General features: G+C 41.6%; 1 protein-coding gene across 2 annotated transcripts in view; it reads right to left on the reverse strand.

The window, feature by feature from the left end:
• The window catches only part of PCSK5 (proprotein convertase subtilisin/kexin type 5), a 295107-nt gene that overhangs the window by 204849 nt on the left and 71628 nt on the right, over nt 1-18630 (reverse strand). For both annotated transcript variants that reach the window (XM_066614135.1, XM_066614134.1), the window contains exon 4: nt 4734-4877. In XM_066614135.1, coding sequence (XP_066470232.1) covers nt 4734-4877 — 144 coding nt within the window. The remainder of the gene's footprint in view (nt 1-4733; nt 4878-18630) is intronic.

Consider the following 18630-nt stretch of genomic DNA (forward strand, 5'->3'; position numbering starts at 1 on the left):
CACCCCCCTACATAGTCAGCCTATGTTTATTTTCTGGTCAGCTGGCAACCCAATCTGAAAACATCCTAAATAATGTAAAAGGGATGCCAGCTCTCACTCTTCTTATAAGGTCTTATACTTTCCCAGATTTGCAATTTACTAGTGTTAAAAAAGTATAAATTGTTGCTTCTAGCAACATTGTAATTAACAATTAACTGCACTGTTCCCTTGGAACAGAGAAAATTGGGAGATGTGCTACTTTAGTTTGCAAAATCTTATCTGTATGGCCTTAGTCAGCTTAAAATGAGCTCAAACCTAGACAGAACCAGGCAGCTGGCACATAATGTTAAAAAGGTGGCACAGCAGCTTTTAAAATGACCCATGGAGGAAAACCTATAGGAGTCAAATGGCATCTGGTTCAGAACTATTCACCCCTATGCGATGAAGGTAGAGATGTACTAGAGCAACCAGGAAAGGGCAAGTAAAATTTAGGAATGGAAGCATGGTGGGTATGACAACCTGTCTGGCAAAAAAAGAGGCTGCAAATATTAAGATGCAAACAAGAAATTCTCAGAAAATGCAGTATATAGCTGTTTTTGTACAAATGCCCAAAGTCTCCAAGCTTAGATAGGTGAATTGGAATGCAATGGCTAAACGATACTGCAATTCTGGAGTACAACCTCTACCTCAGGAGTAGAAAGGGAAGAGCGTTTTGGAAGTGGGATGGCACTCTATGTTGAAGAAGGCAGAAAATCTGGCAAAGTAGAAATTGAAGGAGAGTCTAAATCTTTCATAGAATTGCTGTATGTTAAATTACCAGGCCCAAGGAGCCTGGTATAGTGGGAGCATGCAATTGTCCTCAGGATGAAAAAGCTGAAGGGGACCTTGAGATGAGGAAACAAATCAGGGAGGCATCAATGAGACACAATGTCTTGGTAATCGGGAAGATCAATTATCCTCACAATGACTGGTGCAATTCATGTTCTGGTCGTGAAAGAGAAACTGGATTTCTAGATATGCTAAATGACTATAGTTAGAGTGGCTAATCGTAGGGCCAACCAGAGGGCAGGTGACTCTGGACTTGATATTGTGTGGTATTCAGGACTTAGTGAGGGATATAAATGTTACTGAATTGCTGGGGAACAGCAACTATGCTGCAATCCGTTTTGAAAGTAATGTCAGGGGAAAGTGCTCAGCAAATCTATACAGAACCCTTGACTTCCAAAGGGCAAACTTCTTTCGGATGATGAGACTAGTTAGAAAAAGGCTGAAAAGGAAAGAAAAGGGGGTCAAGCTACTCTAGAATGCATTGAGGCTGTTCAAAACTACAATAGCAGAGGCCCAGCAGGAGTGGACAATGTGTCCTCTTTATCCAAACCTGTGCATTTGACTCACCAGGTTCTGGAACCACGACTGGAAGACCCAAGGAGGACCTCCTGGGTGCAACCGGAAGCAGCTTCTCATTGCATCTGGGAGGCACTTCCAGTCACATCCAGAGGTCCTTATGGCCCAAACCTGTGGATTTGAGTATCTGAGGTTTTTGGTATCCACAGGTGTGTGTTTCTGGAAGTGGATCCCCTACAGATACTGAGGGCCAACCTGTATTCCACAAAGGAGGAGAAGCTCTAATGAATGTTCAATCCTATACATGTCTACCCAGAAGTAAGTCCCATTAAGTTCAATGTGACTTACTCTCAGGAAAATGTGTATAGGGTTTCAGCCCAAGTCCAGGAGGGTGTCAGCATGCTTAATGAACAGAGGCAGAGAGGCTATAAAGGGCAAGTCTTCCTGCCATAAAAGGAAGTCAAGCCCTAATGAGAAGAATAAAAAAAAAAACTGACAAAATAAATGTAAAAAGAAAAATTTTGAGGAGCATGCAACCAGCAACATTAAGGGAAGTAATAAAAATCCAATATGCTAGAAGCAGAAAACTTGCTAGAGAAACAGTTGGCCACTGAATAGTGGGGAAACGGGAGATAAAAGGGCACCAGGAGATTGCAGAGAAATTAAACAAGCGCTATGCAGCAACTGTCTGTGTAGCGGAAGAACTTGGGTTGGTTGCCCCAACTCAAAAAGGATATAGTGGAACTGGAAAAGGTGCAGAAGAGAGCAGCCAGAGTGAGGTGGGACACCTCTTTCATGGGGAAAGACTGTAACACTTGGGGCTCTTTAGAAAGAAGGCATCTGAAGGAAGACATGAGTGAGACTTGTAAAACTATGGATGAACAGTGAGAAGTTCTTTTCCCTCTCACACAACACTAAAACCAGGGGACATTCACTAAAATTGATTGGGGGGAGTATTAGAATGGAAAAAAATTCTTCACTCAGCACATAATTAATCTGTGCAACTCCTTACCACAGATTGTTGCGATAGCACTAGGCCTGGATGCATTTAAAGGGGATCAGACAGATTTACGGAGGAAAAGTCCACAGATTGCAAATCATGAGGACCATATTCAACCTCCAGGTTTTACAGGTAACCTGTCTCTGAATGCCAGATGCGATAGAGTGGCAACAGGATACTGGTATCTTCTTGTCATGTGGGCTCCAAGAGGCACCTGGTACAACTGTGAGATACAGGATGGGACCTTGGCCAAATCCAACAGGATTCTTCTTATATTCTTAAAGGAACTTTTAAAACATTTGCATTATTTTCAGAAATAACAGAATCTAGATGCATAAATGCACTCTAGATGCACTTTAAAAAAGAACTGTTGATTAACTTCCACAGTTCCAGCACCAATCTGTTGAGAGTTTTGGAGGAAATTCAAGCATTGGGCCACACATGGCATTTTCCACTCATCTTCTTATGGGATACTTTGGTGCTACCATACCAATGGAGCCAGACTGGTTGGCCTCTTTATCAGCATGAGCATGAACTATTCCTATAGTTTTCACAGTATGAAAAATAAATTTAGGAATGCTGTGGGCTGGAAGGGTATCTGACTATTGAAATGTATGAGATATTTGAGTAGGGGAGTCAGATAACCTGATAGGCAAAGAAGAGATATGGGCCCTGACCTTAAGAGTCTTGAAGCTGGAAAAGGTCTAGTGATAAGCTACATTGGTACACATGTTGATAAAAATACCTACTAAATCTCTACTGGGCACCTCTTGAAACTCTGTGATACTCTATTACAGTGGTTCCTAAACAGTGGGTCATGTCCTTCTAGGGGGTTACAATCCAATTTTTCACAGGTCATGAAACTCACAAGCTGATAGCTGACGAAGACAACTTATTGAGCCCTATGGAGACCAAAATGGAGTAGCACGTGTGCATTCAGTTGCAAGTAGACAAACATGCCTTAGTCCACATTGAAGGGCAGGCCAAGGGGGATGCAACACCACCAGAATGGTTCCAAGCCAATGAACATAGACCCCAACAAACTCTTGAGGAGGAATCCCTCTTCCAAGTTGACAAGGAAAATGTATTGAGCCCTATGGAAATCAAAACGGAGCAGCACGTGTGAGTTTACTCACAGGTTGGCACACGTGCCTTGGTTCTTATCAAAGACCAGGTGAAGGGGAACACAAGGCCATCAGAATGATCTCAATCCAATGTACAAGGAGCTCAACAAAAACTGCATAAGGTGGTTCCACTACCAACACCACCCCATAGCAAAAAGGATAAAAACAGAGGCTTGAGCAGCTTGTAAAGTAAAACTTTTGGTTTTAGTCTCATAAAGCTAATAGTCCCAATAGAATGTCATTTTAAAAAGTGGAACCCACTGCTAAAAAGTTTGGGAACCACTGCTCTAGTATCTGTTTTGTGGCGCTGTGATGTTCTTAAACAAGAGAATATCAGAACATGCAGTACTTCTCAGTACGTGTGGGTTGTTCTGAAATAGAAGTAAATGTATCCAAATTAAAGACCATTTTAAAACAGATGTTGGTTAAATGTATAAGATTAGGAAACAACTTTGGAGCCTGTGTTTTGAAGATCTCAAACTATTTTGTCTCTAACTAGGACTAACAAATCTATTAAAAAAAAAATACAGCCTTACCTCCAATAGCACAGTTAAATCCCTGAATCCCCTTTCACATTTCCTGGAAGTCAAGCACTATGAAACAAATCTATAAGGCAATTGTGATCCTGGTCCCTGTGCCATCTGGGGCCAGGACCACAAAATTCCACCCCTATTGTGTCCAGAGGCCAAAAATGGCACTTCCTGTCTTCAAAAAGTTATTTTTAGGCTTTCCGGAGGTCTCGGCAGGCGACCTCCCTGGCCCTAAGGCCTTCTAAGGCCTATCAAGAAAATAAACAAAAAATGGGTGGCACCCCAGGCCATTTGCTCCTCCTGACCCCCCTCCCCCTGGTACACCAGTGCTATAAGGAGACATAGTTGAACAATTAGGTAGGAAACTGACAGGGAGTGTCTAAGTACTACCCAGAATGCACTGCTCTCTTTGGCTACAATAGCTGCCAATTATAGCCAGGAAAAAAATCACTGTAGCAAAACAATGCTAAAGGAAGCTTCATTATAGGAGGTATTACTGTATAGGCCTGAGTGTACCATGCCTATAAAGTATCAACATCAGAAATCAACATCATACCAGTGCAGCCAAAACAAACTGCTTTTAAAAGGATGCAAATGTAACTTACGTCATTTCAGTTTCGCTATTCACTTTTCCTTTCCTTCTCAATTTTTTCCTTTGGTCATTTTCATCCTTCAAAATTTATCAACACATAGCAATAGTAACATGTTACAATTCAGATGAATAAAACAACATTCTGAAGCACAGTGGAAACTTACATAATTCTGCATCAAGTCTGGGTGGTTTCTCTCAATGCCATCATCCAAAATGGTGACCACAATCTTCTTTCCAGTATAGCCTCTTCTCCAGGCACCTACAATATTCATATCTGACTGACAGAGGTTTGTGTTATCACTGCAGTGCTAGAGGAAGAATAGAAAGAAAAAAGTATTGGATTCAGGGGATTTGTAAGCACTGGGGAGGGCGCAGAATGGTATTAGCTTATTCAATAGCATAACCAATTAAATTATCATCAAATGAGTATATTGATTTGAACTAGAGAGACAGAAAACCAATATCCTAATTAACAAACAGCAAGAAAATGGGAAAAGTTAGGCAACATATAATGGAAATTGCTAGAGCTTATTTATTTTGCGATTGCTCATCACATCAATAAATGGTTCTTACATCACTTGTTATGATGGTCCTTAGAAACAATTTAGACAATGTGAATCACTAAGTAATAAAAATAGCTTTTTGCTGCACCTTCCAAACATTTGGGGGGGGGGGGGGAATCTAAAAGTGCACCTGAATTTTCAGCAAAACCAACTGCATGTGGAGAGAAAAGTAGACAAAGTGCCTGCACAAAATAGTCATGGAAACACAAAAAAATGCTTGTGCATAGGGGTGAGGGACAGGGTTATTATGTACTGCATAATTTCTGGAATAGCTGTCTGAAACTTATCCAAATTCTTTTATATATATACAAAGAAGGGTTCTTGGCATGTTTAGTAAAGCATCAGCAGGAGATGAACAGCAGTTAAGAACCTGTAACCAAAACAATCTTCCTACAATACATGCAATCTAAGGTGCTTATTGAATTGCAGCTGACTATAACAACAAAAGATTGAGATACCACTTGCTGAAGAATACCACTTGCTTTTCATTTATATTAAATGAAAATTGATCTGTTCTCTCTCATGCCTTTATTTTGTATGAAGAACACCAGTTTGTAAAGAAATGAAACCCAAGTTTGGGCACTTATAACCCCTACCCTATCTTGGCCTCACAGAAAGGGTGAATCCTTTTAATGTGTATCGTATTCATACCCTCAGCGGCAATGCTTTGCTTCAGCTCCACAGGGCTCAGTGAGAATGAGCAGAAAAGGAGAAAAATAAATTCTTAGAACTAGTATCATAGCAACACAACTAGCCATGGGAGCTTTCCGAGTTCCTTCGGCCTCCTTTCCCTATCCACTTGTACTCACAATTCCATATAATGTGTTAGCACTTTGGAATCTATAAAGGTGGTAGGTAAGTGAGAAAAGACCATGTTTTGCCCTGACCAACTGCCATTCCTTCCTTCCTGCATACAGCTTTGTGAAATGAAACAATTTGTTTGCATAACTATTTAGCCCCACGTGGTTACCGAAACCTTGCTGACCCTTCTCACTTTCTACTTGCCCTGGAAATTGCAATCTAGTGTGCCAAGAAGTGAGTTTTACAGCATTTATCTGTAAATAAATGAAGCTAAGCTAGTTAAATTAAGCACTGTTCAAACCGTTTAGACCATTTATAGCACAGGAGTTTCAATTCTGTTTCAGGACTTATTTTCAGGGTAATCTGAAATTTTGCAGGCATGTTTTTTCTTCTTCTACTACTTCTTTTTCTTTTACTATGCTGACATTTCCCCATGTTGAAACACGGTCTGAAGGTAATGAAAAACCCAAATGCTGGTGCAGACTATGGTTAATTAAACCTAAAGCAGCTATTGCATCAATCCAAGAAACAGTGCCTGCCTTGAGCGCAAGGAGATCTGCCTCTCATTCAGCACCAGTAGTTACTGTTGCTGGCAATATGAACTATATTGAAAAGTCAGTCCAAGTTTACTATGGGCTCAAAAACCCATGAGAATAAGCCCAAGCTCAACAAATGACAGGATAAACGAAACAGCTATTCTGGAAATTCTGGTTTCCAATTTATATCCAACCTTGACTATTTTGCCATCTTGAAATAAATATAACAAAAACTATTTTACTGCAAACCAGAGGACTCAGTTGCAAGTAAATCATGCATCCAAAGAAAAGGGCGAGGATAGCAAAGTTGTGATAAATTTGGGATGTGATTTTGGTTTTTTAAGTACCAAGATACCCAAAGCAAATTCTCTTTCTCTCACCATTTCACAAGATTTGGGCTCAGAGGATAAAAAGTGGTTTGTGTACTGTCTCTGAGCCTGCCTTCATGAATGCTTTGTTAATGAAGGGAGGCTGAACCATCCTTTTGCCATGAAAGCAAGGGGAGAGGCAACTGGACTGAAAGCAAGGAATAAAAAAATCCTTCCCCCATCAGAGTTCTGCCTTGTTTCACTTCCCTAAATGTTTTCTGTCAGTTAAAAAAAAAAGATGGATTTCAGGAATTAAAATTACAGGAATTAAGCACTAGCAGGTGTATTGTACTATGATGTGTGTGACATACTTGTGAATGGGGAAGCAGGGAGTTGCTTCACTAGAATAACAAACAAACTGGGAGAATGAGAGGTCGGAAAATATGTTTTTGTAGCGTGATATACAATTATGGACAGTTCCAGTTCAAACACTCATAGGCCCGTCTACTATTAGAGTACGACAGGCCTCTCTGACAAGTCTCTGGTTCATCTTCATCCAAAGCATCCACTTGCTCTGGCTTCTGGCTGCATTCTTTCATCTTTTATTAACAATAAGAAAACAGCCCTTAAGCAGCTCTGTAGGAGAAATGACTCAGACAATCTGCTTTTTGGCTCAAATAAGTCATACACCTTGGGCTGTAGGAAAAGGGTGTGAGATTATAAACCCTCTTTCCTTGGAAAGAGTTGGATCCTTGCCAGAAGACAGCTTCTTTCTCCTAATGATGTAAGCAGACTGTCCTGGCCTGAACTTTCACTTCTCCCACAAGAGCACAATCCCTACTGCCACTAGCTTGCCTCTCTTTATTTGTAAAGAAGCAGGAGGTATTCTGGACAACTGCTATCAGCTCACTCAAAATGGCACGTTCTGGCAGCAACAGTAAGCAGAGTCAGACAGAGCTGCAGAGATGGACAATAGTACCATTTAGTGGAACTTTATGTAAGGCTGTCTGGTTGCAACCTGGAGAATCCATGCATAATGCTAAATTCCCCAAGGCAATTTAAGAAACTGCAGCCATAGCATAATCTCATCCATATCTTTCCTGATTAAGTAATCTGCCCCTTTTCTGTACCTGCTGTGCAACATACCTGTAATTCTGTTTATTACACTATATTAGAAAAGAGAGCAGATAACAGAACAATTGGAAGAATGGGCAGAAGCTATGGCTGGCTCTTCTATGGCTGGCACTGTGGAAGTTAAAGCAATGAAACCTTAACATATGAACATATGGGGGTAGGTGAACAGGAGAGGAAGTAGTAGCCATTGAAAGAGCCAAGCAGCTCTCGATCCATGGTATTTCAGCCAACATAATCCACCCATTTCCAAGCTAGTCTTTGCAGTCCTGTTTGTAATTAAGGTAGAGATGCACGTAGGACACTATTAAATTATATGCAGATAGATCATTACATTCATTGTTAACCAAATCTTGTCTGTGTGAAAATTACCACCTGCCACCAGTGTATCTGTATCTGCCACCAGTTCCCAGTTTAGGATTCTGCATCAAATATCTGTAGAGTTCATGGGCACTCTCCCTGCAGCAGGACCCAGCTGCTCTACATGTTATGGTCTCCAATTGAAGCAGCTGTCATACAAGCTGTTTCAAGTGGCTTACGCACAGAGATTTTAAAGTGTAAACTGACTTAATCTGTCCTAATGGAGAGCTTTCAAGGTTAGCATATTTCCCAAATTCTTGCACACTCGTAGGTTTCTGCATAGTTTTTTAAATTCGTGAGCTTGAATTTCCTCTGCTTTAAAACAAGTCTTAATTTTTGGTATGAGTTCACTGTTTCTTGTGTTCTCCCGCCCCCCATTGCCTTTCTTTTTCTTTTCACATAGAATTGTTTTTGACTCTGATATTATTTTTAAACTGACTTGACCTTGGCCAGAAAAGAAAGGAATGGGGGAGAGGCGGCTTGCAACTGAACTGGGGAAAAAAATGTAGCCGGGAGAACAACTGAGTTGAGACTCACAGCTCGATCCTATTGAGTTGCCCTGCTGGTGAAACTTGTGCTCTTCCAGCTTCTGCTGCCGTAAGGCAGTTGTAAAGCATGCTCCAGCAGCACATGCTAGAGCAGCCCCAGGCTCAAGGCTCCAGCAGGAAGGCTTGAGTTATCTTGCATATGAAATAGCCAAATTGGGCACCTGCCAGAGCAGGTAAATCAGCGCAGGAGGGGGAAGGGCAGAACAGGGGTGGGGAAGGGACAAAACTGGGCGGGGAGAGTGAAGGAACAGAGTGTCAGGATATTTTGACCCAAAGTGTCTGAAAATTTGCTGTCTGAATGTGGCAGGGCCTAAATGCATAATGCCTGACCTATATTTTTGCAGTGTATGTAGCTGCAAGTAAGACTCTGTAAAAACATGTGACTCCAATGTGACCAGTCTTGTAAGTGTAAAAGTGCCGAGTCACAGTGACTCTGCACTTACAATGCTAGCCTATGGAAGGTGTGACAGGTGCATCCTGGGAGGCTGATGACCTCATCTTCACGAGATCTATTGCATCCTCAACCTGAATGGTTAGCAGAAGTACTTAAGAGAGGCAGACGCAACCTACCCTCGTGAGTGGTCCTGAGGAGTCAGAGAGCGTGTGGAATGTCAAAGAACTATGCTGTTTTGCTGCCGGAGAGACTGGTTATCTGTACAATTTGTAAATATGGCTTGGTGGTGGAAGTCTACCTTGTCTGTGTGATTTCTTCCTGGGACTGTCTTGGATCACTGTTGTGCCAGCATTTCGCTGCACTACATCATCCTCTACGGATTGTGCACACAGTATAGCCCCGACATAGGGGTGAGGAGGTTGCGAGAGAGGGGTGGATCCAGCGGCAAAGGCATATGCCAGATCCTGTCCTCCTAATCTGCCTCCCTTTTCCCCTTTCTCTCCTCAGACTTGTGCCAGTGAAATTGCTGGCCGAGGAGGTCTGAAGAGACCCACTGCAGAGGCAGAAAGATTACAGAAGGAAAAGGGAATTTAAATCCCCTTTTTCTTCTGAAGCCTCTCTCTCTACTCTCTAACCCCTCTCCACTCTCTAAAAGGAATACAGCGTGCTCCTTTTCGGGAGGAATGATAGGATTGGGATATGGGATAAACTGCTGGTAATGTTTCCCTACATTTTAACTTGTTTCAGTAGGACATTTAAAATTTGGTGTATGAGTGTGTTTCCCAATATAGCTTCCAAGCTAGCAGGAAGTACAAAAGTTAAGAAACATGCAAGATGGAAGTTAAAATACCATTTAAACTAATGTACCAGCATTGACAAAATCTTTGCTAATTGCAATATGACTTATTCAATCATACAGAATTCTAAATATCTGACACTTCCATTTAAGTAGCTATCTAGTGAAATAATTGAAAAGCAAACATTATTAAAGATTAATCTCAACCTTCTCAAGTGCATTGCCATTGTAGGTCATGTGGTATAAAAGAAATTTATTTAACTTATATTCTGCTATTCTCCCAAGGGCAGCCAAAGTGGCTTACAACACATTCAAATATATAAATTATAAAATATATATAAATTATAAAATGTATAAAATATATAATACATAATGTAACTGTGTTTTGCCAAATTTCTGTTCCAAGCTTTACCTAGGTAACTTATGCCCACTTAAAGCTAATTAATTCCTCTGACTCAAACCCAGCTCACCCTAGTGGTGCACAAAACTACTACTAACCCTCAGTGCAAAGAGGAAGGTAACCAATAGGTAGCTTTTCTGTGGGGCTGCAGGGTCCCTCCTCCTGGTTCTCAAAGCAACAGCTCTTCTGGGTACAGCAGTGCCCCCTCAGCTCTCCCCCACCCAGCAGTCTCTAGCCACCCCCATTCCAGCAATTCTCAGTAATCCGTTCACTCATCTGTCTGTCACTCCATCTGCCCATCAGTCCACCAGTCAGTTAGTCCGTTGTTTAATCAGCAGGTCCAACAGTCTGTCAGCCAGTCCATTAGTCAGTCCACCAGTCAGCTAGTCTGTCACTCAGTCCTATCTCCTTCATCCAACCTCTCCTCTTTCTGCCACCCACACAACTCTCCTCCAGGTGCTACTTTTATCCCTGAGGACCTTGTTTCCTTCAAGTGGCTGCAGCTGTGCAGCACACTCACTACAATCTAAGGCCCTGGTGTTAACCCCATGTTTCCCAGACCTGTCAGAGCAAGGGGCATCACTGTTGACACCACACCATCTCCTGTAGGGATCTTGCGCATTTCCACTACAAACTGTATATGAATAATATATATGAATAGTGGAGTGAAGCGAGAAATCAATATGAGGGAATTATTTTCAACATACTGTTTTATTTTGTCTGTAGGAGAATAAAAGACATAATGCAAAACAACAGACTTTAATTTACCTACCCCCCCCCCTTTGTAAAGGAGCTTGTGAATTTCACAAATCATACTAAGCACAATCTAGGTCCTTTTGCACCTGAAGAGCACAGCATGCAATGGTTTCTCACAGTATGTATTTTAATGCTTCTTTTCCCATGCCCACTAAGCTGCTGCTTAGCTGTGTGCAGGGGCCTGAGGATCAGCAGGATGCTGGATGCATATAAATGAGGCTATGACGTATCGACAACAGTGAGGAATATTGCAGCAGAGCACTTGGCACGAGGTTGGCATGGAAAGAGAAGGCTACAATATATTCCTTGAGAAGCCCCTTCAAACTTTACACATGGAAGTGGTTGGTTCATGCCCTCTGTCTTTTAAAAATAAACCCAATGCAGATCCTATTCCAAGACTTCCAGTCCAATCATAAACTGGCTACCACTGGTGGGACGGGTGCATGTACTGTCACAAGTGTGCTGTAAGGCACATTGCGGCAGTGTGAAGGATCATCATACCAGTGATAAGGCCAGTGCCAGTCTGCTGTTGCAAGTCAGAGGTCTACGCCTATAGGTGCTCCACTGACTAGTGGGGGGAAGGATGCATCAGGCCCAAGAGGGAGTGGGAATGGTGGCCACTGCTCTGTCCTATCCCCCTTTCTGGACTTGGAAGCTTAACATGGGACAACTCGGATGCGTGCCAGCAAAATTGCTGATGCACATCTGAGTAGCTCCACTGTGGTTGCTGGGTTTTTAGTAGGGGTAAAATGCTTCCTTACCCCAAAGAGAACTCCAGCAGATGCAATTCCCATGCTGGATGTACTAGTACTGCTGCATCTCAGTGCAGGACTTTTGTTAGGACTGGGCTGTAATAGTTCAATCCTGTCAACATTTTATGGCCACTAGATGAGACAGGATCAATCCCAAATTGACTTGTGCTGGCAGAAAACCAATGTAACAACCTAGAAGTGAGGTTGCAGCAAGCAAGCAGCAAGGCTGTGCTTGGTTCATAATCACAATACATGATCAAAGGCAGGAATGAGTTGGCTCAGACACTGAGCTGGTAACTGGTTCAACCAAAATTGGGGCAGAGAATGAGTGAGGCAGAGGAGGAACAAAGGATTGATTAGCTCAGCCTACATCCTACCCTACCCTATTCTGAAAGCCAGAATTAAGCTCATCCATTGTGCTGGTATTGAACTGTCCCTATCAGAATGGTGGCTATTGTGCTTTTTACTTGGCTCTTGGAGACTGGAGATTCTTTACCATAGGATCAACAACTCTTACACTGGTGTTAGCAATGGTAAAGAAGTGGTCATAGCTAGACCTAAGCATCAGCCTGTCTAACTGCAATTTTGCACATCAGTTGTTATACTCCTACTGAACTTAAGTGAGATTTACGGTCCAATTCTATGGGAGTGCTGCACTACCAGCACTTGTCTCCCAGAGTCCCAGAACTTGTGTACTTTATGGCAGTTGCAAAATGCAGCCTGCTGTTCCATGCAACTAGGCCGTGGCCATGCATCAATAATCTCCAGAAAAGTCCTGGTGTTGGTAACATTGGTGCGGGGGGGGGGCGGCGGCTGTGGACAGAATAGGAAATGGAGGAATGGAGCAAAAAGTGGGCCGTACTGCTGTCGGTTGTCATCATTGCAGATGTGATCAAAACAAGCAATACCACTGATCCAATGCAGCATCTCTGTCTCCGTGAGGCCGAGGCAGTGTTCGGCTTCTCTTGTAGCTGGCCAGCATTCAGCTGCATAGAGTGCAACCAGCCAGATGACCATCCAGTAGATTTTCGACTTGAGACGGTCATTGATCTTCTTGTTGCAAAGGACACCGGTCATTGTGCACCACTTTGTCCAAGCTGCGTTTACTCGCACAGCTGTCTCATGACTCAGGCTACTGCGATTGTCGAACTGAGGAATTGGAATATCTCAGCACGTGGCAGTTCAATGCTGTTTACGTGGATTGTCCCAAGCTCATTGGGGTCCTTTGTCATGTACTCTTGTCTTTTTGACATTGACGCAGAGACCAAACAATGTGAGACAGTTGCTCCAAGCTTGTACTTGCTGCTCAAGGTCCGCCTGGTTGTCTGACATGAGAAGAACGACATCAGCCTAGAGAAGTGTCCATGGCATTGTCTTCTGCAGATTGCGGGTGATAACGTCAATCACTATGATGAACAGCAATGGAGAGAGCGCTGAGCCTTGGTGGGTGACGACGGTAATGCAGAAGTCTTTCAACATTCTAGCAACGGCCTGCACACAACCCGGTTCACTTGGACTTGCATCAGCTGGTGCATTGCTGGTGCAGATAGACCCATCAGAGCAGTGGAAGCTTACCCTAGGCAACGCTACCAATATTCCCTTACCTAGAAGAGACCTCCAGGACTTCCCCTCCTGCATGATGCAGTACATGCTCCAGTGGCATAGCTGTATTGGCGGGGGAGGGGGATTTGGACTGGAATGTTAACCAAAGGCTTCATACATCTGTGGGGTATTAGCTTTAGGCACTTTGTACTGATGTTAATATTTCATTTAGAATGAATTTATGAACCAGATTTTGTGGCATGTTGGAATATTCTAACAAGGTTTAGATGCCAAAATATGTACACCTATCAATAAATGTACTACTTGAAATGTACATTCAAATAGATGAAAAAGTAGCCATAAATGCAGAAAAAATGTGCTTTCAAATGCGGTATTTGATTTGACACTACTAACACTGCAGAGTAGAGTTCCAAAGTAATTGTGTACTTACAACGCAATCCTAGGTGTGCCTATTCAGAAGTAAGCCTCATTGAGTTCAATGGTACTTACTCCCAGGTAAGCATGTATGATTGCAGCCTTAGGCGCCAATCCTATGCTCATTTCCTAAGGAAAGTACCATTGAATTTAATGGAACATACTTCTGAGCAGACATGCATAGGATTGTGTTGAATATGACCTACCTGGTGACCAAATTTAATGTGCATTTTTTAAAACCAGGTGTTTATTACTTCATGTATGCACCTTAATGATCTGCCCAGAGACAACAATGCCACTCGTAGATCACACGAGGCATTTCATAATGGAGTAAAGCAGGATTTTTCAGATTCCCTGGCCTCTGCCCCCTTAAGGGGCGGGGGCAGCGAGGGGGCAGCGGCGTGATCCTGGTGATCGTGCCGCTTAGGGGGCTGCAGGGGCTTGCTGTACTTACCAGAGCCTCCTGCAACCTCCCAAGGATGCAGGGAGCCCTGCACAACCATCTGCGCTGCACGACTTCACTTTTCACTTCAAAAGTGAAAGTGGAGCAATCACGCTCCACTTCCGGGATTGCTCCACTTTCACTTTTCAAGCTGTGGGGAGCCCTGCAGAAGGTCACGCAAGGCTTCCCGCAACCCTGGGGAGAATGCAGGAGGCTCGGGTAAGTGCACCCAAGCCCCTGCAGCCCCCTAAGCGGCGCAATCCCAAGTATCTTCCCCCCGTCGCGTTCCCCTGCAAGAACTTAGAGCGGTTTTCAAACTCCCGGAAAGTTTTAAAACCACTGGAGTAAGGCATTTATTTTAAAACCTCATACAGTATATGAATTAATGAGGAAATTTCTTTATCTTAATGGATTTCAATCCCTTCATATAGTTTCTAGTTCAATAGTTGAAAAATTCATTCCCCAACCATACACCCATATTTTCCACTTTTATTTGTCTAAGAAATGATGCGGTATTACCTAAAATACAATGGGCATACGCGCATAGCAAATATCTAGATTTCTGTGCTGTCACAGGCAGGACAGCATAAAGACACAATTTACAATTCCATACACACAAAAGCTTCTTTCTGTGTTCATCTTGAACTGCCTTCTCATATAATTTTTACTGAGTTGATCATTCAGCTTTGACACACCTGGATGAAAACTATCATTCTCTAATTTTCTCAATTTTTACAATGTACATTTTAACTTTATATGTGGTATTATGATCCTGTGTGTGAACAAAAGAGTGACCTTATCATAATAGGAAAAGAAAATGTACAGATTATTATTATTATTAATATACCGCTTTTCAATAAAAAGTTCACAAAGCGGTTTACAAAGAAAAAATCAAATAACAAATGGCTCTGTCCCGGAATGGCTCACAATCTAAAAAGATGCAAAACCAGCAGACAGCCACTGGAAAAGACACTGCTGGGGTGAGGCGGGCCAGTTACTCTCCCCCTGCTAAATAAAAGAGGAGCAACCACTTGAAAAAGTGCCTCTTAACCAGTTAGCAGGGGTTAAGGAGATGATGGGAATGAAACAAGTAAGTAAAACACATGAATTGATGTTCATTTTAAAAAGCACTTTTTTGTTTCTAGGATCTTTGGAGCCATTAAGGTGTATCATATAAGCAGGAAAATGGTAAATGCTTATGTACAAGCCTCCATTAACTTTCTTTAGATGGCTGAACCAGTAATGAGTACATAATGAGCTGCTGTTGTACTGTGGAACTATTACAATGTTTAGTTCCTGACAGTACTATTACTGACAAATCTAAGTTATGGTTATTGAGAATGCATATTTATCAGGAGCCAAATCTTAGTCACCAAATAAGTCAGTGGGCTGAATTCATTCTACAGTTAACAGATTTTTTACAGATTTTTTTTTTTTACAGTACAGATTTTTTAAAAAAATGCACCCTGCCATCTGGACGTGTTGTGGTGCCTCAAGGGAATGTCAAAAAGGAATGAATGACCAAGGTGAAGAACCATGCAATCAGTTCTATGAACTAAAGCAGGGGTGTCCAAACATTTTGGCAGGTGGGCCACATCATCTCTCTGACACTGTGGTCAGAAAAAGGGGGAAAAAAAGAATTTACATTTGAAATTTGAATAAATTTACATAAATGAATATATTAGAGATGGAGCTTATATTAATGAATGAAGGTCTTGCAATAGCTGAATGCTTATAAAAGGCCTTGCACAAAACAAGGCCAGCCTTTCCTTTGCTACTGCTGCTGCATCACAGATGTGAAACAGCGAGCAGAGGAGGGAGCCCTCATCCCACAGCTCAAGCGAGAGGTCAAACAGTTGGCTGTCATGCTGAGAGCAGTTGGATCAGGCCAGTGTGGGCATCAGCAAGTCTCCGGAGGGCCAGAGGCTCATTGGAGACTGGAGGCTCCCTGAGTGCCTGATTAGGAGTCCTCGAGGGCCGCAAGTGGCCCCAGGGCCGGGGTTTGGGCACCCCTGGGCTAAAGTGAGCTTTGGCCTTGTTCTTCTCATACAGAAGCACACATCAGTGATGCCGTCGTATATTTTGAAGTGCAGAAGATCATCATGACACACATACCTCATAACCATGCCCTCTAATCATGCCCCATTAAGATTTTACCCACCCCTCAAAAAAACCTTTTAAAATTTCTTCATTAAATTATTAACTTCTTGTTATTAACTTCCTGTTAATTATTTCTATTTTGAATCTTATTACAATGCATTTTTATTTCCAACTCACTTCATCCCAATGTCTTGGAGTGGGTTGTAATAGTTTTAACACTGATGTACAAAAATTGAAATATGGGATTTTTAAAAAAATCCCAAATAAATATAAAAGATGCATTATGGTGCTAGCCTGTGTCTCTGTCACAGTCCAAATTCAAACTGTCCCCCACATGGCCCCCAACAGCTGATATAGGAAGGAAGTTGCCATTAGTGCCTCTTAATTTCTATCTCCATTGATCCATAAACTAATGTTAATCCGATAAGGACTAGGATCTCTCTATACAGAAAGGAATAAAGATAAATGTGAATTATGAGTTCTGCTATCCATATGGAGATACCAGGAAGTTATGAGAAAGTGGCTAGAGGCTTAGGTGGAGCCAGTCTTTGTCATAGCTCTTGTCCTACTTTAGACTATTTGTGCCACCAACAATCTATATTCTGGGCCTCAGGCTGTTGTGAATTAATACTGAAACAGCACCAATTTTTAACCTACACTTAAGATAGCAGATTTGCAAATGTGAACAGGAATATGGTTTTAAGTTATTAAAACAGAATCATATCTCTGATGGACTGAAGTATAAGATTTAATGCATGACATATGTCACTCTTGATCAAAACATATACTGAAATGTTATGGAAAGCTGCAGGACTTCTTGAATTGTGACTTTATGGTTTGTTGAGCTTGGGTCAAAAACTGATTATTCCACTTACTGAATGTCAAAGCCTGTCCTCCTCTCAGTCAAAAATAAAATGTAATGTTTTGTCCTTTACAGTATCTAGACATATGTCCCCAGTTAACCTACTATCCTACTGGAGGTGGAACTCTCTGAAGTACCAGGAAAAGTTGAAAATGAGGGTACACTCCATCAAAATTTTTAAAATTGAAGATCAGAACTTTAGCTGTCTTTCTATAAAATGTTTACATAAGCCAAACTTGGACTGCAATCCTAACCACACTTTCCTGAGAGTAAGCCCATTGAACAAAATAGGACTTACTTCTGAGTAGACAAGGTTAGGATTGTGTCCTTAGTCTTTCGAAAACACAAATAGTATGCTCAATTCAGGTTGAATTATACTCACTGATTGTTTCACAGAAGTCTAAATGGTATTGCTCACTGATCATTTGCAAATTAAGAGTCTCAAATGTGTATTCTTAAAATCACATATACAAACCTCACATTTGCCTGTTAAATTGTTCTGTGGTATGTCTTGAAAATAATAAACAGCTCCGCTTCAGGCTCATTTTTCCTACTCAACTGTATGAGAAATGTATTGCTAAGCATGTACTTTTTTCTGTCTTGATACAATCTGAGACGTTTCCCCCCAGGGCTTGGCAGTATAACAAAACCCAGCTTAAATACTGGTCATGGCAACCTGTGAGTTCCTTCCTTGAGAACAGCCATCAAATTAATCCTCATAATGAAATATTTCATTCATGGAAAGCGCCAACAAAACATTTAGACTGTAGTGCTACTGACCCAGAAGCTTGCCAAAAGTACACCACATCTGGAGAGAGACTAATAAAAAGCATGGACAGTGATACAAGAAAGAATATTTAAACTAAAAAGTAAAGATAGCAAAATTTCTAATTTAAATGAGATGTTTCATTCTATAATACATGTATAATAAAAATTGAAGACTATGTGTCTCTTTCAGTCATATATTGTGACGTTGTTCATTACAGTTGAAGATAAAATTTACATGTTATTAAAGTAACAAAAAAGTTTACTTGACTTTTAATCCAATAAAATTGCATAATTATAATTTTCAGCTTGACATCCATACAGAATATAGGCACTGTCTAGACTTATACTTTAAAGAGCACTGATTGCAGAATGCATATGTAGTATGCTGTGTATGGATAACACTTTTCAAACTACCTACCAAATAAATATACAGCACATCCGTCTGCAGCCTCTGCTCTGCTCAGACTGAATCTTAGAATTAAAAAAAAAGTCACTTCGGGTTATTTTGAAAAACCAGAAGTGACATTTTAGATACCTTATAAGGCATTAGGAGGTTTGGGGAAGCCA

Source organism: Tiliqua scincoides, chromosome 2 (assembly GCF_035046505.1).
Source record: "Tiliqua scincoides isolate rTilSci1 chromosome 2, rTilSci1.hap2, whole genome shotgun sequence".
Classification (NCBI taxonomy): domain Eukaryota; kingdom Metazoa; phylum Chordata; class Lepidosauria; order Squamata; family Scincidae; genus Tiliqua; species Tiliqua scincoides.